This window comes from Petaurus breviceps, unplaced genomic scaffold (genome assembly GCF_028583685.1).
Source record: "Petaurus breviceps papuanus isolate PSGF00001 unplaced genomic scaffold, PetGlider_PUasm1.0 490, whole genome shotgun sequence".
NCBI lineage: Eukaryota > Metazoa > Chordata > Mammalia > Diprotodontia > Petauridae > Petaurus > Petaurus breviceps.
In genome coordinates this window covers 22000017-22022418 of record NW_027186352.1, presented here as the reverse complement: position 1 = coordinate 22022418, position 22402 = coordinate 22000017, and the positions used below count along the sequence as shown (strand labels likewise).

Below are 22402 nucleotides of genomic sequence, written 5' to 3'. Positions count from 1 at the left end.
TACATCTTTGAGGGGGAGTATATGTCAGAGATGCCCCACAAATCATACTGTGTAGGTAAGTAACTGCCCAGGGTTCACAGAATCTGGGAATCGGAAATGATCTGATCCCATTGAATTCAACCTGTTCTGATCAATCTCCATAGAACATCAACATCAGAAGAGATTCCCCTCAACATCCAGTCTGGTTTTCACTACCTATGTGACCTTGGGTTGACCTCTATGGATCTTAGTTTCCTCAACTATAAAATGAGGGGATTGGTCTAGATGGCCTCTGAGGTCCCTTTCAAGTTCAGATTTTGATCATGTGATCCTTGACAAATTATCATTCAGCCTTCATGAGAAAGTCTCTAGTCACAGGGAAGTGACAATCTCCAGAGAACCCTCCTTACCCTTTTGGACAGCTCCATTAGAAAGTTTCTTCCCAATGTAACCAGCACACACTCTTCCAGAACCTTAGCCCACCCACCTCAAGCATCCTCTGGTAACATCATCGGGAGCCCTCACCATTGTCTTCTCCCACTGTGAGACACCAGTGGGTGACTAGTGCCCAAGTTCCAATTAACCACCAGATGTTAGAAAGGTATAGCAAGGACAAAGCTATGTGCATTTCCCCTCCAGGGTCTCCCCCAGACGGCATTGGTCTCTGAGTGGGCTCGGACTTTCTGCACAGCACTGGTCCCACCAGCTCATGAAGTGTCAGTGCCAGATGAATCCTTGTCTCGGCTGCCACTAGGCTGGCCTTTTAGGCAGTCATTTTGTGCCCCTTGGGGTATCGAGCTGCAAGCCCAAGACAGACTTGGTTGCAGAGCAGCTGAGTCGTCGGACTTCAGGAGGCCCAGATGTCCAGGGACCCTCAGGTGGACCCTCTTCTGACCTTCCCAAACTCCCATGGTCCTAGCTTCCGGCTTCCTTCACCTGAAATGTCAGAGTAACCACAGCAGCAGACAAACAAGAGAGTTTAGTATTCACGAGCCGCATGTTGGCCTCCGAGGGAGAGCGTCCATGACCTCTCACCAATAGCACTGTCTATTGACCGACATCAGGCAGAGATCAAACCAAGGCGCGACATTCACCAAAAGAGAAAAGCCTAAAACAATGGCCCAGGCTCTGGTCTGCCTTTGGGGGCACCTCCTTCTGGCTCCCAAGCCTGTCCTAACCATGTGGCGAGCAGACCAGAGGCAGCACGGAATGTCCACATGTGCTCAGACATCTCTCCAGTCACGTTCATTACCTACCCTCCCATCACTCGTCCAGAAACAGCCGCTTCCACATGGGGAGTAGTAACGAGCCAGCCTCCCATTCCACTGATATCAAGGCTGAATCCCTGAAACCTTTCCCCGTGGCTCCTGGTTCTTAGCTCATGGGCAAAGCAGAAAAAAACGCCCAATCCCTTTCCTATAGGATAGTCTGAAATACTCAGCCACTCCTCTGGCCCCATCCCCAAGCTTCTCTTCTGCAGGTTAAAGCCCCCCTTCCCAGTTCCTTCAGTCAGTCCCCACATGGTGTGACCTTGAGTCTTCTCCCCACCCAGTGAACCCTCCTCCTCCTTGCTCAGATAAATTCACAGGAAACTGCTTGTCATAGTGTCCAGTCCCATTCTTCATACAGCTGCTCACTTCCTGGCATTGTCGAGTATCTGGCTCCCTTCCTCAGTTATATTGAAAGTGATTTCTCAGAATTGTCTGTTTCTCCAGGGATATATCTGAAATGAAAGTATTTCTCAGGGAGTGCAAAGCAGACAGAGACTGAGATCAAGCCTGTACTTACTGTTGTGGGGCAGTAGAGACCACCCCCCCAACACACACACACACACACACACACACACATACACACATACACCCCCACCCCCAACACACACACATACACCCACATACACACACTCACACACACACACACATACACATACACACACAGAGTCAAGGTTTGCTTGCACGTTTTTTTAAACAAAGTTTTTCCTAAAATTTCCTCCCCTCTCCCTTTTTTTATAACATCTTTGCTAGGTGATAAGAAAACTTTTAATGTAACAATTCATTGTTTTAAATTTGGAATTCAAAGGTTAGTCCTGACTAGAAACAAGTAATAACAAAAAACACAACCAAAAAAATGCCACCATCAGAAATAATCAAAATGTGAGAATTAGTGACCACAAGAGTAAGCAAACTCCAAATAAAGCAAACACTTAGCAAGGCTGGAAGTATTGGAGAAGAAATTTAATACATTCCCTTTGTTTCTTCCCACTTCATGCATTTAACCTCCTGTGAAATTAGATTGGATATCAGTAGATCTGTAACTAGGTTGAGAGCAGCTGGGCTTTTAATATCAGGGAACTAGGGGCATATCCTTTGGTTCCATGGTGGTCTTCTGGTCACCTGCTCCTGAGCTATAACCCAGAAACAGTCTATCATCTGTCCGAGGGGTCCCACTCTCTCTTGGAACCCTTTTTGCTCCATCAGTGAGATTTTGCTGGACTAGGGCATCCTGGCTGACCTGGGGATCTGCATCAAATGGGGCAGCCAGGATCCATGACAACATGTGCACCTGCAGGCCTTTCCACACTACTGCTATGTCTCTCAGCAACGGCCTCTCCCAGCAGCTGCCTTGGGGTAGCTACCTCTCCCCACAACTCAGCTTTCCACAAATGGAAATTTTTAGACCTGACTCTAGTTACTGGCTTACTTGTCTTCCACCTTTTCTGATAATATCTTGTTAATGATTTGTTTAAGCATTCAGATCTGGGTTTTATTTGAATTCTCTTTTTGTTTATATACAAATGATCTCTGGGTATTGGCTGCCCAAGACTTTCATATGCCCAAGGATTGGGACATTCTTGAGGATATGAAAGGGACCTGATAGGGATGATTATCCACAATTTAGCAACTTAAGAATGGAAAGATCGATGGAACATCAAAGGCTACTTAAAATATATCTAATTTCTACACACATTTGAGATTTAAACTAAGACTGGTACTTATTCCCAATTGCTCCATCTTCCCCCCTCCAAAAAGCAAGAAAATAAAACTAAAAAATTTAAAAAGGGCAGCTAGGTGGTGCAGTGAATAGAGCGCTGGTCCTGCAGTTAGGAGGATCTGAATTTGAACCCTATCCCTGCTCCACTCAGCATTTACGTAACTTTGGACACAAACACCTCACTTCTCTAGGACTCAGTTTCCTCATCTGTAAATGCTGAAGAAAGACTTGATGACAACTTCTAACTTTTTATCTGATGATTTTCTCCACCATGTATATGCAAATGGCTAGTTTTTCTAACAGAATTGACCAATTTCTGTCTTTATGCTTAAAAATATGGTACTTTGCAAACCTGAAATTGATAAAATTCTCTGAGTTATTACCATTATCTCTAGTGTCTAGCATAATGCCTTTCAAAGAATATACACTTGATAACATTTGTGAAGTGAATCAGATATTTAAGACCAAAGGGCATTCCTTAGAGGATAAGGAAGTGTGAGTTCTCAGATTAATGGCAAACTGGTAGTAATCGTTTGAATGAATGCTTCCAATCACCAATCATAAGAGATATTCAAGCCTAGCAGATTGGAAATGTTCAACGTTGTAGGGGAGTGTGGTGCCCTAACACACTGTTGGTAAAACTGAATTAGTTCATCCATTCTGAAAAGCCATTTGAAATTATGTAAAGTGACTAAAACTTCTCTACCCTTTGACTCTGAGATTGAATTGCTAAGAATTCCCGCCAAAGCAAAGGCACAAAAATGTCTCCTTAACATGAAAATATTGTAGAAGCATGTTTTATGTTAGTATAAGATTGAAAATAAAGTAGGTATCATTTGATTTGCTGTTGTTCACTCTTGTCTGACTCTCCATGACCCCAATTGGATACTGGAGGGGTTTGTCATTGCCTCCTCCAGCTCATTTTACAGATGAAGAAACCAAGTCAAAGAGGGTTAAGTGACTTGCCCAGGGTCATACAGCTATTAAGTTTTGGAAGCCAGATTTGAACTTATGAAGATGAGTTTTTCTGATCCAAGTCCAATACTCTATCCACTTTGACATCTAGAGGCCCCTTCTTTGGTTGGGGAATGACTAAACAAATTGTGTGATAGAATACTGCTGAACTATGATGAATATTAATGGATTCAGAGAAGCATGGGAAGACTTGTATGAATGGATACAGAATGAAGTAAGCAGAACCAAATATGTGTACTAATTAAAAAGCTGTAAATAAAAACAACAGCAGCAAGCAACAAACACCAAAGCTGAATATGGTATAATTGTAACAGCCAAGCTTGCTGTTGAGAAAATGGAGCTCCTTTATTTCTGCAAAGTGAGAAGACTAGAGGTATCAGATATTATGTAATATTGATTGATTTTGCTGATGCTTTTTTCTTGCTCTTAAAATCTTAGTCCTAAGAGAAGGCTTGTTGGAAAGGGCAGAGGAGGGATATAAAAAATGTTATAAAAACAAACAGTATCAGTAAAATAAGATTTCTCAAAAGAGTTTGTGAATGAAATCAGTGGATGGATAGGTGAACACATGAAGTGAGCAAAACAGATTTCTCACTAATTGGTGATTATTGACTCAATTGGCAAAGACAATGGAATCCTTCACTTTTCTCAAAAAAAAAATTGGCCCAGTTTTCCTAAATATGTTGTAAAACTCCTAACTCTCTGTAGGCTGGTACTGCAAATGTTTAACAATTTGAGGAATACTGATTTATTGAAAGATGTCATGTTCAAGATTAGATTAAGGATCTACATTTTAGCACGAAGTTTCCCCCTATCTGGAAGAAGTGGCTTTTGTCCAGTGGTAAGGGCCCTGGCCTGGGAATCAGAGGAGGCTAAGCTGAGTGCTGACTCCCCCAGCTACCCTCGTAGGTGTAACCTTAGCTAAGTCTTTCTTCCTTTCTGTGTCTTATTTGTTTTGTAAAATGAGAGGGTTGGATCAGTTGATGTATCTTGAAGTCTGTGAGCCTATGAACTAAATTCCTAAAGAAGAGTCCTAAAGAAGGTCAAACATTTTTTTTTTCCTTTTTGGAGGGGGGATATCAGGACAATTGGGGTTAAGTGACTTGCCGAAGGTCACATGGCTAGTACATTAAGTGTCTGAGGTTGGATTTGAACTCAGGTCCTCCTGACTCCAGGGCTGGTGCTCTATTCACTACGCCACTTAGCCACCCCAATATAAAATTTCTTAATGCTCAGGATTTAATCTTAGGAAAAACTGAGTCTGCCTAGGCAAGAAATCCATCCCTCACTGCCTAATCTCTGCACTGAAAACACTGAATTTCAAAAAGGATTTGGAACTGGGCTTAAGTCTGCGGCAGAAAAGGCTGACAAAGATGGTTTGCTTTTCTTTGGGGGTGAAATCGCCACCAGCTCAAGGCAGCTTGGAAGACGCAGCACTGAGAGATGGAGGACATGGAGTTGTTTCTTGTTTCTCTCCTCCTTTGGCTGTGGCTTGGGGATCCCTCTTCAACAGTCAGCCTTGGTTTCCCACTCCATAAAATGGGGCAATTGGACTTTTGGGTTGTTGTTGCTGATGCCTTTGGTAGTTCCTTTTCGGTTCTAAATCTACAATCCTGGGAACTAAAGTACAAAGTGTGGGGGGGATCAGAGGGAGAAGTGGGGGGGTGCCAGAGGGAGCAGAGAAAATGGGGATCAGAGTCTGCATTGGGAGGCAAAGAGGAGAAGGGAAGAGTGTGATCTGTGGCTCTGTAATGGGAATGTAAATTTTTAAGATCTTCCCTGCCCCTAGGCTAAAGTGCACCTGGAGCCTGGGGTGGGAGGCTTGTTTTTCAGTAGATACTTTTTGATTGGCCAGTGAGTCAATAAGGTTGTTACATTTTCTGAGCCAGTAGAAGGCTATATAAACCCTGATGTGAGGCTTTGTTTTGGGGCTCACTTTGAAAAATGTTCTGTGGTTTGATCAGATGAGACTCTGGGCAGCTGTCGTTGAGAGCCCCCTAGCTCTGAAAAACCCAGATGTTGATGGTAACTGTGATTTGGTATGGATGTAATGGTTGGACAGTTGGGAAACCTGTCCGCTTGATCTGTTTCTCTGTCTTGATAATTCTGTCTGTATGCTCTGAAGTTTGGGGTGCTGACCTTTTCCCCCTGAACTAGGTAAATGATATATGTTTGATTGATTAAAGTAAGCTTGTTAACCCATTTTGAGTTGCTTTCCTTTATCAGAGCAGATCCAAGAACCTGTGTTGGCAGCCACCCTGGGGACTCTGGGGTACATGGTGCTACAGGCCCGGACTCACCTCTCCCACTAAAGGTGTTAGTGAACTGAGTTCAGGTACCTCATTAAAGCAAGCTTGCTCAGGCCCCACCCCTGCCATCCAGCAGCATCCAGCATCCCTCTCTGGCTCAGCTCCTGTCCTCCGCACCCGAAAGGTGACATGCACACACGGTAAACACCTCCCCCACACACACACACCTGGAACCCTCCCTGCCCCGAGTTGGGGAGAAAACGCAGGGGCCATTGTTGGGCGTGTGTGTATGTGTCTGTCAGTCTCGAACTGGCACCTGGTGCCTATCTGACCTGTGACTGATTTTATTCCGTAGGGACTAAGCTACCTTGCCTCAGTGCTAGGGTTGGGTGGGGGGCACAGACCACGCAGAGCCTGACTGGGGCGGGGTGGTGGGGTAAGGTGGGGGAGGGGGAAAGAAAGTCTAGCTCCCAGGGCAACAAGAATGAGACTCCTGGAAAGCACACACCCACGTGCACACAGGCACACACAGAATCGCCAGGGAATTCAGGTGGTTGGCTGTAAACACTGATACTTCCTTTTCTATTTTAGTAAAACAGGGGCTGTTTCATTTTCGCCTGGAACATAGTTGGCACTTTATAAGTGCACGCTGATCTCGTGCCTAAAAACGGATGAGATAATGCACCTCCCTTCATTGCAGAGGTGGAGGGCTGTGGTTATAGGACTATAATATATTGCATGTACAACATATAGTCATATATGTACACAATGTTTACAATCTTCTATATCAACAAATATGTTAGGTATATGTAAGTATGTATACATATATACCTAGACATATATGTATATGTCTACACAGACTCACACATACACACATACTTGTTGATTGATTGCAGGGATTGAAAATGAGGATAAAAAGACCCAGATCAAAAGCTTAAGAAGCAGCAACTTCTTGGTTACACTGATGGACTTGGGGGGAAGATGGGAGCCACTGAATAGAAGGTGTATGTCTCCAGGAGGAATTCGGAGTGGCTCCCTGCCCTTGTTCCCCGTTTTTTCTCCCTCGTCCTTCATCTCCCCTTCTTCCATCTCTCCTCTCCTTGTCCTCCACTTTTCTCCCTATCCTCCCTTAGCTCTCCCCATTTCCCCAATCCCTACCCCTCTTCCTCATCTCCCCCTACTCAAACTTATATTCTCTCTCCCCACTCCCTCTCACTTTTCCTCTCTCCCCATTTCTTCTCCCTCATCTTCTTTCACCCTCCCCATCTCCCCTTCCCCATCTCTCACTCCTCCACCCTCCCCTCATCTTTCCTACCCCATCTCCCTCACCCCTTCCTCATCTCCCAATCCCCGTTTTTCTTTCCTCCTCCCCACTTCCCCTTTCTTCTCCCGATCTCCCTTGCCCCTCTCTTCCCCTTCCTCATTCCGCATTTCCCCTTTCCCTCTGTCCTTCCCATCCCTCTTCTCCTCCCCATCTTTCCCCCTCCTCATCTCTTCCTCCCTTCCCTCTCCTCCTCCCCTCCCCATCTTTCACTCCTCCCCTCTTCGTTTTCTTTACCCCAACTCCCTCACTACCTCTTTTCATCTTCGCCCATTTTTCTTTACTCCCCTCCACTTCCCCTTTCTCCTTCCCCTCCTCCCCATCTCCCTCGCCCCTCTCTTCCTCCCTTCCCCCTCTTCCCTCCCCATCTCTCCTTTCCCTCTATCCTTGCCACCTCTTCCCATCTTTCCTTCCTCCTCCCCATCTCTCTCGTCCCTCTCTTCTTCCCTTCCCCCTCCATCTCCCCCTTCCCTTATCATCCCCACCTCCTCTTCCCCCTCCCCAACCCTCCTCCTCCCTTGTCCCTTCCCCCGCCCCTCCCCCTCCTGCCCACGGGCTGCCAGTCACGCGGATCCCCGGCGCTGGGCCGGGCCAGGCTGGGCCGGGCTACGCACAGGGAGCGCAGCCGGGGGACGGGCTTGGTGGCGCGTGTCCAGAGCACGGCTAATCCCGGCGGGGGCTGCCTTCGGGGCGTGTGCAGAGCGGGCGGGAGCGCGTGCAGGTCCCGGGCAGCGGGCGGAGCCGGGCCAGTGCATGGGGGCCAGCCTGGCCGGCCTTAGCCCATGTTTTCTTGCTTCTGTTTCAGCCTGCAGGAGAAGTCCTTCAACCCAGCGGTAGCCGAGTAAGTGCCCCTGCGACCAGGAGAGCCCCCTCCCCAGCCCCCTAGAACGGCAGCATCCCTGCCCCACACACCCCGGATTCCCGGGGAAGCCTCGGGTGGATGGGAGGGGGGGCGCGCGGAACCCTTTCTGTAGTGCAGGAAACCCAGTGGGCAGCCCTGGAGGGCGAGGCAGGGATTGGAGCCGGCGCCGGCCCCCGGGCAGCTGGCATTTCCACACCGGCTTCCCTTCATCTCTTTGTGTGGCCACGGCCCACGTCAGTTTTCAGGGAGCACACGGCGCGTGCACTCACTCGGCCGCTGGCAGGGGGCTGCTCAGTGGCCTGGGTCTGTCTCAGGAAGGCTCTGGGATAAACAGCCTCGGCTTCCCCACTGCGGCTCTCCTCTCCGGCTTCTGGGGATGCCGCAAAGCCAACTTTCCTGGCAAACCTTGCATCCTTTTGTCTTCTGCTCATCCCCCAGAAAGGCTGGCCCGGGGAGAAGTTCGCACTCTGGGAAGTTCAAAGGGCTGCCCAGGCCCGACACCTCCGCCTAGACGGGGGTCACATTACATAAGCGTGCCTTCATCGATTGCTGCCCCGGTTACTTTGTAAACGCTAAGTCTTCCTTCCCTGCCTGGACCACGCCGGGGGAGAAATAGACCAGCGGGAGGGGGAAGGCGTTCTGGGAGACGCGCGGTGTCAGCAGCTTTGTCTTAGGAAACGTCGGGGGGTGGGGGCTTTTCTTCAAGGCGGAAAGGTGAGCGATGTGGGAATAGTGGGGGGTGGGGGTGGCTGGCGTGCGATCCGCCAGGTCTCCCCAGCACCTGAGCCTCCCCCGGCCTTTGTTTGTCTGTGTTGATGGGCTACTCTCAAGAGACTGCCCGGAGCTTTGTGCATTCAAAACACTGGCTTGTCCTTAAAAGGCCAGTCCTGAAGCCTTCCTTCGGAGTGGTTGTTTAAAAAAAACAAACCCAACCCAACCCAACCCCGGCACTTTAATCTGATTACATAGGGAAAGTCTAAAGCAAACTTTGGCTTTGCGAGGGAGGGGGTCTGGCTGTGAAGATGGAGGTTCTCTGGGTGCCTGCCGTGGACTGCCTTCGGGGCGCTGGGGCAGTTCCTCCTCTGAGCGTCCAGGTACTCTGGCTGAACCCCCTCAGACGGGGAAAGAGCTGCGGCCAGAAGGAATGCACTTGAACTTGGATGCGTAAGGAGGAAGACGTGGGCAGGCAAGGTTATGCCTTGTAGGGGGTCTACACCTGCGATTTCATAAGGGCAGTGAGCTACATACAGGTGATGAAAACCCATCTCCCAAGGCACACCAGCTACTCGTTTGCCTCTTGTCATTTTGGAGCTCTGCCTATGGCATCACTTTGCCAGTGTGGGTCACTCTTGAACTCAGCACTTACCAGCTCCTAGGAGCATAAAACGTGGAAGGGACGGTAGGAGTCAGTCCGGACTCTTCATTTTACAGAAGAGGAAACTCAGGGCCCATAAAAGGAAATTTGCCCGTGGCCAGGTCGCATCAGTAGTGACAGCTGGGAGGTTAACCCAGGATTCCTGACCCCAGATCTGGGGGACTTTCTTCGTACTGTGACGGCTGATCCCAAAGTTAGCCCTTTATCCCCTAGACGGGCTGCCTCTCAATCGAATAACAATAGGGCATCGACAAGAACTCATTTTTGTAGCTCTTTCAGGCTTGTAAAACACTTTCTGTATATTCCCTCATGTGATCCTCAAAACTGTTATGAAGGAAGTAGTATTGTCCTATTTTACAGGTGGGAAAACTGAGGCTTAGGAATGTTATGTGCTGGGACTGAGACAGGCAATGAGTGTTGGAGGCAGTTCGTGAACTTCTGAATTCCAAATCCCACATTCTCTGTAGTTTACTACAAAGCCACTATATTACAGAGACACATCCAAAGCCCTGGGTTCAGATCTCTGCCTTGGTACTCACCTACAGGGTGTGATGGAATTTGTGCTCTCTCCTCTCTATACCGAAGTTTCCTCAGCTATAAAATGAGAGAATTGGATTATCAGGGAACCCTTGGGGGTGTCTCAGATCCTGTACTGTTTTCATAATAATACCAAGTTATTATAATTTCAAATACGATGAACATTGACAGATAAAACCCTGATAAACATAAGCTCTTTGGAGGGTCCTCAGTAATTTTTAAGAGTATAAAAGAGACCAAGAAGTTTGACAACCACTGACGTATGCAATCTTCAAGCTATCTCCTGTTTGACTGGGAGTATGTATGCTAGGGAAATCACACAACCTCAGCTACCAACTTTTAAAAAATATATAAACATATATATGTATACACATATGTGTATGTGTATGTGTATATACATGTATGTGTGTATGTCTGTAGATGTAAATGTATATGTAGTATATGTGTATATGACATCACCTCTCCCCATTCAATTCAATCCACAATTTTTAAAGCACCTACTATGGGTCATCAAGGTGATTTTATTGCCTAGGGATAGAATAGAACACGAGAATATAGTAAGTAAATGCAAGAAAATATGAAGAAGGGAATGAGCATTTATTAAACACTCATTGTATGCCAGACCCAATGCTGAGTGACTTATAAATATTATCTCATGTGATTCTCACAGCAACTCTGGGAGGGAAGTGCTTTTGGGATCCTTCCCCATTACACAGTTGAGAAAACTGAGACAGATGGAGGGTAATTATTAAGTGTCTGAGGCCAGTACTGAGCTAAGATCCGACTCGAGGTGTCTCAGCTATCCACTGCAACATCCCTGTACTCAAAAAAGGCATCCGAGAAAGGCTTCTAAGCAGTGACCTCAGAGCTGAGCTGTGGCGAAAGAGATGGTCGTGAGGACGATACACATTGCAGGCATGGGTCACTGCCTGTGCAAAGGCTCACAGGCTGGAGATGGGATGCTTTGTTTAGGTAGCAGCAAGTAGAACAGCAAGGTTGAGCAGGAAACCTGATACCTTCTTAAGTGAAATAATATGAAACCAACCTGTAAAGGTAGCCTGGAGTCTCGAAATACCTGAGTAGATCTGATCTTGTCCCAGAGGCAGTAGGGAGCCACTGAAACTTTCGGAGCAAGGAAATGACATGATTGGAACTATGCTTTAGAAAAATAACGTTAGAAGTGACCTAGAGGATGTGCTATATGCAAACATATGAAATTTTATGCTTAATATAGAAATGTGTTTATATATGTAGATATAGAAAATTATACATTTTACACCTGGAATGTATTTGTATAGAAATATATAAAATTATAGATCTTATATAGAAATATACACACCTAAATATAGAAAATGATACAGTTTATATATAAATATATGTACACATATAAACATATTAAAATTTTCCATCTAAAATGTACATGCATATGTAAATTTATAAAATCATACATTTTCCATCTGAAATGTTTGTCTATAAAATTATAAAAGTATATACTTTCTATATAAATACATGTACACACATATATTTATACAGTGTACATTTTACATCTAAAATGTATTCAATTTTATATAATGTATATGTAAAATCATATTTTATATGTAAATGTATATATGTACAGAATTCTATAAAATGGATTTTACATATAAATGCACATACAAATAAACAGGAGATTATACATTTTACATCCAAAATGTATAGGTATATATAAATATGTGGTTATCTATAAATACATATACACATATAAATGTATGAAATTACACATTTTATTTCTAAAATATATAGTAGGTATATACACATATATAAAATTGTATGCTTTCTACATAAATACATATATATCCATAAATTTATAAAATCTCAGTTTAACATCTAAAATGTATATGCATGCAAATATGTAAAATTATATATTTTATAAATGCACATATACATACATATATAAAAGTATCTGTTTTATATTTACAGTCTATATTTTGAATGTATATATAAAACTTAAAATTATGTTTATTTAGAAAATATAAATATATAGACTCATGCATTTTATATAAAAAATGTATACCTAAATATGTCAAGTTGTGCATTTTACATGGAAACCATGCGTGTATGTGTATCTGACACTTGGATGCCTTCCTCTGGCCCTTGGGTGAGGGCTGCGAGGCATCCGCCTCATATTCTCACACCATGACTGGCTCACCTCCTCTGTCATCACCATTTTTGGAAGGTTGGAGGCAGCCTGGCAGGGGGTGGAGAGCGCTGGACCTGAGGTCAGGAAGATCTGAGTTCAGGTGCTGTGGCTCTGATATTGACCAGCTCCGCGATGCTGGAGTAGTTGTTCGGTCAGAGGTAGGTCCTTGCCGAGCTAACTGTGCTTGGCGGGATGCCCCGGCCTGTATTTTGCCGTCTCATGCTTTTCAGGGTGGTGGGGATACTTCTCAGGGATTTTTCTGAGCTGGTGGAATCCTGTTATTGCAGCCAGAGAGGACTCTGGGGAGCTCTTCTTGGCTTTAAGGAGATGGGATCTGGTGGCAGGGAATAATTTGAAAGCTCTGAAATTTTCCAGATACTATCCCTGACTCCTTCCTGTTTGTAATTCTGGGCCAGAGCCTTTGTTCACTGGCACCATCCCTTCAAAGTGGGAAAAGGAAAAAAACAAAACAAACCGCCCACAAGGGCTTTGCTCAAGAGGCCGCTTGGTGGTGCAGGGGGTAGATCTGGAGCCATGAGACCTGGGATCAGCTCCAGCCTCAAATACTTAACTGGCAGCGTGACCCTGGGCAAGTCACTTCCTCTGTCTGCCTCAGCTTCCTCATCCATAAAATGGGGATAATAACAGCACTTGTATCCCCAGGGTTTGAGATGGCTGCACTTTGCTATTCTTAAAAATACAAACTATTGTTATTGTTTGATTAACCTCTCACAAACTAAGTTACAGCCTGCCCCGATGGAGGCAGTTTGCACTGAGGACTTTTTCCTTCTGATGAGATCCCAAGTCTGGACTAAGATTTCAGTGGTGTGGGGAGGAATTTTCCCCACTGCTACTGATCAGCATTTTTCTCTACAGCCTACAATTTGTTTTGGGGGGGTGGCACAGACCCTGGGGGTTAAGACACTTGCCTGGGGGTTACATGAACCCAGGTGGTCCTGGCTCTGAGACCAGTCCTGTTATTCCTTCTGCCACTCATGCGTATGGATTTGTGGGTGTGTATAGATACGCTCACATAGACATGTAGATATGTATTTATATGCCTGTATATGTATATACATAATCTACAATAAAATCTGCTTCTTGAGCTCAGCCCAGGGAGATCTGATTGCCCACAACTGGGTTGCCAACTGCAAAAAAATGTAACTGTGATTGCATTTAAAATTTGAGTGCCAATTGGAAAGCCATCAGGGCACTGTATGAACTCTAAACTGCATCGTTAATACCGAGAGAATGCCAAGCATGACTGCTAGAGGGCTGGCCTTGGAGGCAGGGCCCCGGGTTCAAATATTCCGTCTGACTGCATGATAGTATGGCCCCCTTTCAGGGGTTCAGCTAGCTCTCTGAGGGTACGAATTACAGATGAGTTGCAACCTGTGTTACTGGAGGGAGCTTCCATACTGGGAATAATCTAAATGAATGAAATCACAGGGTGTTTCCCATTCTCTCCAGTAATTAATAATGATTATATCAGAGACAGCATGGCATGGTTCCTGTTCACTCTCAGTGTTCATCATTTTCTGGGTTACCTCTTCTCTTTAATAGCTGCCATGTATATATTGCTTTAAGGTTTGCGGATCACTTGGCAAACATTATTATCTCATTGATCGTTATAGCAACCCTGGGAAATGGGTGCTGTTATTATTCCCATTTTACAAATGAGGAAACTGAGTCCCACAGAGTAGGAATGACTTCCCCAGGGTCACCTAGGTAGCTAAAGGTGAAGTTGAGATTCTAACCCAGCCTTGTATTTTCCTGGTCTTTAGTGCCTAGAGCGTCTGTCTGGAGGGCACGCCCCTTCCAGCGGTACCAAGCACAGCCATCACTGGCTTGTAGGGACCCTGCTGCTTAGCCTTTCTGGACACAGCTGGGCTGGACCTCTTAAGACAGAAAGGCAGCCTGGCTCTGGGCGGCTGTGCTTGGAGCCCTGCTCTCCTGGCAGGACCTTCAAGGGTCATTGCTTCCCTTTGATTCATCCAGAGATGTTCCTGTCAGTGGAGGGAGGCCTTCTCCTCTGGTCCTACGTTCAGTTGATGTTTTCAATTCATGTGAGCTAATCAGCTCATTTCCTTTATGCTTGGAAAGCCAGCTGTCCCGAGGAGGGCTGGATGGTGCTGGTCTTTGGCTAGAAGGAGGGTGACAAGAGAAGATGGCTAAGAAAGGGGTGGGAGGGATTAGGTCATGACAAGGGGCCACCGTGATAGAGGAAGAGGGCCCCCAAAAGGGGAAGACAAAGACAAAAGACCAGACATGCCCTGTTGAACTACTTAGGGAAATCCCTATCTTGACTAATTCACATTCTCTTCCTGTCACAACTCTTAGGCATCCTGATTGCCCTGGCTTGCTCATTCTTAAACTTGAAGGTTCTCTAAGAACAGGTACTGTTGGGTTTTCTGTTTCTGTATCTCTAGATGAACATCCTCTCGACACCCCCCCGCCCCCGTCACAACTGGAAGCATGCAGAGACCCTCCCTGTAGCTGGTCACCCCTCCTTCCCTCCCACTAGTGTCAGACTTAGCACACATATCCAGCTGGGTTTAGCCAGACTTCATCTCTGTACCCCAGAGCTCAGTTGATCCATCAGCCTCAGCCCCCCATCAGTACAGACAAAAGGAGTGTTCCCACACAATGTTCCTGGCCTGACTATAACAGGAACCTCACAGCCTCAGGCCTCACTATAGCCAGACTCACCACGGAGGTCCAGCCCCCAACTCCAAAGGCCAGGGGTCAGTTTGAAGGCTCTGCTGCTGTGTTTTCAACTGGAACTGAATGTCCCAGGAGAGAGAATAATAAACTCTATTGGGGTAGGCGGGGAACGTTGATGCCAAAATCCAAACAATAGTCATTGTTCAGCTTCAACATTGACCATCCTGGGATCACCAAGCTGGAAGTGACCCCCTCAGCCATCCAGTCCGGCCTCTGTCTGAGTGAGAGACCCCTCTGCAGCTTCCCCAATGAGTGATCGGTCATCTGACCTCTTCTTTGAGACTTGCAGTGACAGGGAGCTCATTACTTCCCTCACAGCCCCCAGTCATTGGGGATCACTTTCATCCTTGGAAACCTTTCCTTACTATCAAGCTTATTGTCCCATTTCTGAAGCCGTCATGCCAGATCTGAGAGCCTCATTGATGGCTTTGCTCTGCTAAAGTTAACTCTTATCAGAAATACCTTCCATTAATGTTCCCAAACACCGACTGGGACCCCCTAAGAGGGTGAGAGAGCATGCCTTGGAAAGTTAATTGCTGTTTTTCATAGTGGAAACAGTGGTGTCATTAGCCAGTTGACTTGCCTAAACATGTTTTTTGGGTGAAAAATATATTCAGGTAAGTAAATTGGCCATTTCTGTTTGAAAAGTACAGAAACCTCACTTAAATATGGCAACAGTAAGAATGGAAAGGGGGAGAGGCATAGGCGTGTCATTGTGATGGGGCCTTCAACATAATAGATTTTTCACTCAATATTGATTGAGGGGATGAGAGAGAGGTGACTTTCAGGTTTTGTTGGTGCCTGGGGAAATTGTGGTGTCCTTAATGGCCCGGACATAAACACTTGTGAAAGTACACGTCGGGTTCTTGGGACCCTGGGTTATTATCTCTCTTTGTCAGAGTGTCGTGAGGGGACCAGGAGGAGAGCTGATGGGATGGCCAGCTGGGAATAGCCTTCAGAATCTTTTAGTTCACAGCTATCATTTTACAGAAGAGGAAACTGAAGGCCGGAGAAATATTTCCAAGGTCACATGGCTAGCCGATGGCGCGGTCGAGATTCCAGGAACAATTTGAAGCAAGAAGGCCTTTTAGACTAGGTTGATGAGTTTGCTTTTTATTTAGTGGTCTGTAGGGAATTGTGGAAGGAGGATTGACTTCCAAGTCAAAGGACCTGGGTTCAGATTCTGCCCTTTGCCTGCACTAACCACCCTTAGGCAGGTCCTTTCCTTTCTCTGGACCTGTGAGTTTTCTCAGCCATCATTGGCCTTGATGGCCTCTGAAGTCCCTTCCAGCTCTCTGGCTTTGTAGCAGGGGCCTGTGGTATGATCTATTAGACAGAAAGCTGGATGTGGGGCCAGAGCACATGGATTTGAGCCTCATCCCCCACGTGACTGTGGACAAGTCACTCAAGTTCTTTGAACCTCAGTGTCCTCACCTGTAAAAGGGGGATTTCAGACTTTCATTACCTACCTCACAGGGTTGTTGTGAAGAAACTGCTTTGTCTACATGCAAGATGAAGGAGGTCATGGAGCAGGACAGGGTGATAGAAGCCACCCAGGCTGGCCGTTTGAGGTTTTAGTTCATTATTATTTTTTTTCAATTTGCAAGCATTTAAAAAAATTAATCTGTTCCTTGCCCTCCCCCACCTCCCCGGCAAATTAAGGGGAAAAAAATGGAAAAAATAAAGGCCTCAATGCGGAATTCAGCACAGCAGAGTCTCACCTGGAAATGGCCTCTTTTCTGTGTTTTTCATCCACCAGCTCTCAGTCAGGAGGGGAGTGGCCTGCCCAGGCAGGCGCTATTCTCCTGGGCCCGCGTGGATCACAGTTCTAAAGCAAAGTTGTTGTTCTGTGCGACAATGTTTTCATAGAAGAAATTGTTCTGGTTATGTTTGGTTCCCAGAGCTCTTCCCCATTTCCTCTGAAATCATCCTGTCCGAGCCCTTACAATGATGGCCCACTCTGTTCTAGGCCACCCTGTGTTTCACCATCTCCCAACATGAGGATGCCCACACCCTTACTTTGTGGTGGCCAACTGCTACTGTAAACATTTCTGTACAGATAAAGCCTTTTCCTCTTTGATTTCTTTGGGGTACAGGCTTGACAGTGTCCTGTAGCAAGATGGGCCAGTGGATAGAGTGCTGGGCCTAATCCGACCTTGGGTACTTACTAGATGGGTGACCCTGGCCAAGTCACTTAGTCTCTGCCTCAGTTTCCTTATCTGTAAAGTGGCTAATAACAGCATCTACTTCCTAGGGCTGTTATGAGGGTCAGATGAGCTAATATTTGTAAAGTGCTTGGTGGACTGTCTAGCATGTAATAAGCTTTACATAAATGCTAGTGATGATAATAATAGAGTGTGTGTTAATCATAATATGTTATCATCAATGTAATAACATTTTAAGTTACAGGATTATATGTAAGATGATATTATATATGGTAATCAACATAATTATTTTTTAGGATTATATTATGTAATATATATGTTATAATTAATATAATACATCTATAATAATTATAACCATTATAATTAATATAATAAATCTGCAGTAATGATTATTATTAAATCTGGGTCAGAGGGTATGGACAGTTTGGTAACTTTCTGGGAATAGTTCCAAATGACTGTCTAGAATCAGCCACTTCATTTTTTCAGATGAGGAAACTAAAGCCACACAGGTAGCAGATGGCAGAGCTGGGATTTGAACCTAGATCTCGAGCTTTTTATATCACAGCTGGAGAATGTGAACTCTTGTCATTGGCCAGAATAGGGAGGAGGAGGAGGGGGTGGGGAAAGAAAATCCGGTTTGGGGGAGAGAAAAAAGCGTGTGGGTTGGACCTAAGTTGGAGGGGGTGGCAGAGTGTTTGTGTGCAACACTCAGGAGGTGGTTGGAGATGAAGTCATGCTGTTTTCATTCCTCAGGTGTGACGAAGACGCAGTGCCTGTTCATGAAGACCAGCCTGATCGGGCCAGTCTCAGGTATGGACACAGGGACGTTGGGGCCTCCTGGATCTTCAGCTCAGGGAACAGCAGAAGCCTTATTTCTTTTCCTTTCTATTTAATTTGTCTCAGTGCTCCCCTTCAAGCCTTCAAGGGCAAAGGTGATCCTGTATCCCAGAGACGTCAGCTCACGTTTGGTCCATCAGTGTCCGTCCAGGAAATGGTACTCACCACGATGATGCCAGGCAGTGTACCCCAGGCACTCCAGTACCCCTCAGTTGGAGTCTAGTGTGAAGGGGGATTTACAAGCCCTACCTAGAGCAACTATATCCACCCCCCAGCAGAGTTTCTCATAATAGGAATCCAAATAGCACACCATCCAAATTCCCAAAGAAATATTGGGAAAGGGACTTTTATGTGCTAACAAAACTATATAGAAAAATCTCTGACTAATGGGACCTTTATATGTCAACCTTCCAAATGGGTATGATGAACACACTTACCATACTGGGGGGATTCACGCATTTGCCAGTTTCCAAGGTGTTTATGCTTTCCCTAAAATTTAATTAAATTTACTAATAGGTTCTTAAGAACTGATTGGATCTGGTTCTCTCACTCCTCTGTATGTCACTGCATGGGTACATGTTATCTTCCCCAGCCAGATTATCAGTTTTGGGGGGACTGTTTCACTTTGCTCTCTTCATTGACACCAGCATAGAGTCTGACTCATAGTAGGTACTTTATACATGTTATATGACGGATGGCTGTTGAACCCGTGTGTTGCCCTGGGACAGTGGCCTTTTTGCCCCACCCCAGTTACAGCTCTGAGGCCTGTTGGTCAGTTGAAATCAGCATTGAATAATGGAAAGCCTGAGACTTGTTGCTCAGACATGGCTGAATCATGGCACGTCCTAAAATTAGCTGCTCAAGTCATCCTCGAAAATTGCCAGTTGCCCTCGGCTGGTCATGCTTTATTCCAGTAAGTTGGGATGAATGTTCACTGCGTTAATGTGGTCTGTGCACCTCTTGTGGGGAGAAGGAGGCAGTCTGGGTTCAGAACTTGTTTCTTTTGGCCTTTTATTGGGTTTATTTGTGAGAGGCAGGAGAGTAAACAAATCTGGAAATGATAGACCAGGCTGAAGCCTACATATAAATAGATAACTTAAAATAATGTAATGTGAGATGGCAAATAGATATAATAGAACTCTATGTAATATAAAACACATTAGCAATATATAATATGATATAATAAACATATTATATAACACGATATGTGATACTATAACACAATACACCATAACCATATATAATTGGTATAGTTAATATATATACACACAACATAATATATAACATCATATAGTACTACATAATATGATATCATGTAACACAATAGAACATAATACAGTATGGTATAATGTAGTATAATCATATAGTATGCCAGCATAACATAATGTAATAATATAAGGGTTAAGACTGGACCTATGACTTCAGAGGTATAGAGAATTTCCAGGTAAGACCAGCACCTCCTCTGCCACTGACAGACTCATAGAGTTTCCTAGAGCACTTTGAGGTTAAGTGACTTCTCCAAGGTCACACAGTCAGAATATGTCAGGACTTGTGTTCCTGGTTCTGAGGTCAGTGCTGTATCCAAGATGCCCTAGAGCTTCAATAGAATAATATAACATAAGATAAGATAACATAACATAACATAAGTAATGTAATATGATTTGATATGACACAGCCATTTAACACAGCATCAAAAATAAGTTTAAGCCTTTTCTGGATGTTAAAACCCCCCAGCTCCTCTTTCTAGATATAGTTGAAGTTTCTTGACTTGGCCTGTGATGCTCTGTAGGGTTGGGGCTCCTTCCTCTGACATCCGTCTTCCTTATGGCTATTTCTTTCCCCCTATGTCTGTTGGGTTTCTCCTACATGCTCTCCGGACTGAGCTTGTCCCTACTATTCCAAGCTCACTCTCAGCTGATGAGGATAGTGTAGTAGGTTTGTGGAAGGCATACAGATCCATTCATTGTCTAGCTTCCCCTCTCACCTCTGACAGAGGCCAAAATAAGGAAAGAGAAAACAGATGAATACCATTGACCCTCCCTAAGGATGCCGGAGGGGTTCCACTCTCCCCGGCAGTGAAATGGGCAGAAAGACACACTCCCTGCCTTTCTACTTGTCTTTTCTGACCTTCTCTGTTGTGGAAGTGAGAGATAATATTTGTAAAATATTTGGAGTTCCTTGGTTAGCAGGCCTAGGGTTAAATAAGAAAGAGCCTGTGCTGTGCTTTCTAGGACTGACCTTATCAAAGGGTGCTGAGCAGATGTGCAGAGCCCTGAGAGGGGTGGGCTTCTTTCCCCTCCCTCTTTTTGAAGAGTGCTAGCATGAGACCTGGCCAGGCTCATGGAAGTGACTTTTCTCTCCCCTTTGCCCAATGAAAGGAGAAAGTATAGAAGCATATCAGTTACTCTTAATTTAAATAAATAAAGTGAAATAAACTGACGGTGTAAAAACAAGCAGTGGTTTTGCTTCCTCAGCCCATTAGTAATGGAGTCTTTAAATACATTGAAAAAATGTCTCTGGCACTAATTGCTATTTTTCCCTCCTCCCCCTCAAATTCTCACCCACTTTCAAGGACATTGATTTTTTTTTCCTTCCACTTATGAATACTGAGAAATTAGTGGCCTGTTAGAAGCTCTTCATTTGGAGTCAGGGGATCTTGATCAGACTCCTGGCTCTAATTCATTATTGGGGGCAGCTTTGGCAGATTCATCAGTCACCAGAATGGCCCAAAGCAGAGTTCTTACCTTTTTCTTGTATCTAGGACTCCTTGGGTACTGTGGTGAAGTCTACCAGTCCCTTCTCAGAATGTTTTTAAATGCATGAAATAAAACAGGGTTTCAAGAGAAATTAACTAATATTAAAATACAGTTATCAAAATATTACAAAAATGAGCTGATGGGGGCCACAGGTTTAAAGCCCCTGGCCTGAGGGAAGAAGGACCAGACAATAGGTCAATATTTCCACTAACTGTGACCTCAAACAAGTGACTTAACGACTCTGAATTTCATTTTCTCATCAATGAAGTGGACTGGCTAGGCAAAGTCCTAGGCAGTTTCACAGTATTGCTCTGAGTTTAAAATGAGATGATAGATGTGAAAGGAATTTGCCGAGTTATAAGAGAAATTGGGTGGATAAGAGATAGTGAGAGCATCTTTGGGAGGCAGGAAGATCTGTGCTCGGGGACGACCTTGGACACCTGCCAGCTGGGGGACCATGGGCGAATTAGGGAACCTCTAAGTGCTTCTGATTATACTTTGACATGAAAGGTCAGCCTCTGATTTGTAGAGGTGAAGGGAGTTTTCTTCTTGGGAATATCCCAGACTGATAAGATCGTATGTTCAGACCAAAAATTAACCACAAAAAAAGGGAAGAATTCATCAACAAATTTGGGGTGTTCTTATTATTACCATCAGTGTGCGACTGTAATTCTCTGTCCCATCTACTCTGTTTATCGTTACTTCATTTGTTTTCCTAATTGTGTTTCCAATTTTAGAGATGAAAATAATAAAGAAAATTACCCTGACAACATCGCCCTCCTAGAAGAGAGCCAGCAGCATGTAGAACAGTCCCTGTTCCATGGAGCATTGCGATACACCATGGGCAACTTCAAGTCCAGGAAGCCCAAATCCATCATCAGAGGGGAGGCTGGGAAGGGCCATGGAGATAACCAGGTAGGGGACTGTGCCTTCCCAAGAACTGAGTGTTTCTGTCCGCCGCAGTGCCTTCAGCCCAAAGGGGCAGGCTTGCTTTTCTCCGGTTACCCAGATGGTCATAAGGAAGAGGAGGGCCAGAAGGGGGGAATGTCTTAGAAGCCAAGGGAGGAGGGAACTCTCTTGTCCTCACTTCCCCTGTGGTCCCCTTGGCGCCCAGCCTTGATTCTTACTTGCTGAACCGAGAGCCAGTCTGGCTCTGACTTGTGGATTTGGCCACTGTGATACCTGCTTCTCTCCACTCACAGCCACCCCCCTAGTTCAGGCTCCCATCACCTCTCCTCAAGCTATGTGAATTAAGTTCTTATTTGGACTCCCTTCCTCAAGTCTCCTCCCACTCCAGTCCATCCTTCACTTAGGTGCCCCAGTGATTTTCCTAAAGAACGGGCCATCCCCCAGCACCTCTGAGGTCAGATAGAAAACCATGTTTCCCATGCCCTTCTGGCTTTCCAGTCTTCACGCGTGCTACAGCAGAGCCACGTTGGCTTATTCAATGTCACT

General features: G+C 45.3%; 1 protein-coding gene across 1 annotated transcript; it reads left to right on the top strand.

The window, feature by feature from the left end:
* The first annotated feature begins 8164 nt into the window (after window positions 1-8164).
* Window positions 8165-22197, top strand: LOC138172175 (protein FAM13C-like). The gene is made up of 3 exons (XM_069101830.1): window positions 8165-8353; window positions 18108-18164; window positions 21685-22197. Exons 1-3 carry the CDS (start codon window positions 8295-8297, stop codon window positions 21998-22000), a joined length of 432 nt encoding a protein of 143 aa, XP_068957931.1. The 5' UTR covers window positions 8165-8294; the 3' UTR covers window positions 22001-22197.
* Window positions 22198-22402: the final 205 nt, after the last annotated feature.

Coding starts and splice junctions, on each gene's coding strand:
- LOC138172175 (XM_069101830.1), top strand. CDS start 8,295: ATGTTTTCTTGCTTCTGTTTCAGCCTGCAGGAGAAGTCCTTCAACCCA. Junction 8,354..18,107: donor TTCAACCCAGCGGTAGCCGA/GTAAGTGCCCCT, acceptor TTCATTCCTCAG/GTGTGACGAAGACGCAGTGC. Junction 18,165..21,684: donor CCTGATCGGGCCAGTCTCAG/GTATGGACACAG, acceptor TTCCAATTTTAG/AGATGAAAATAATAAAGAAA.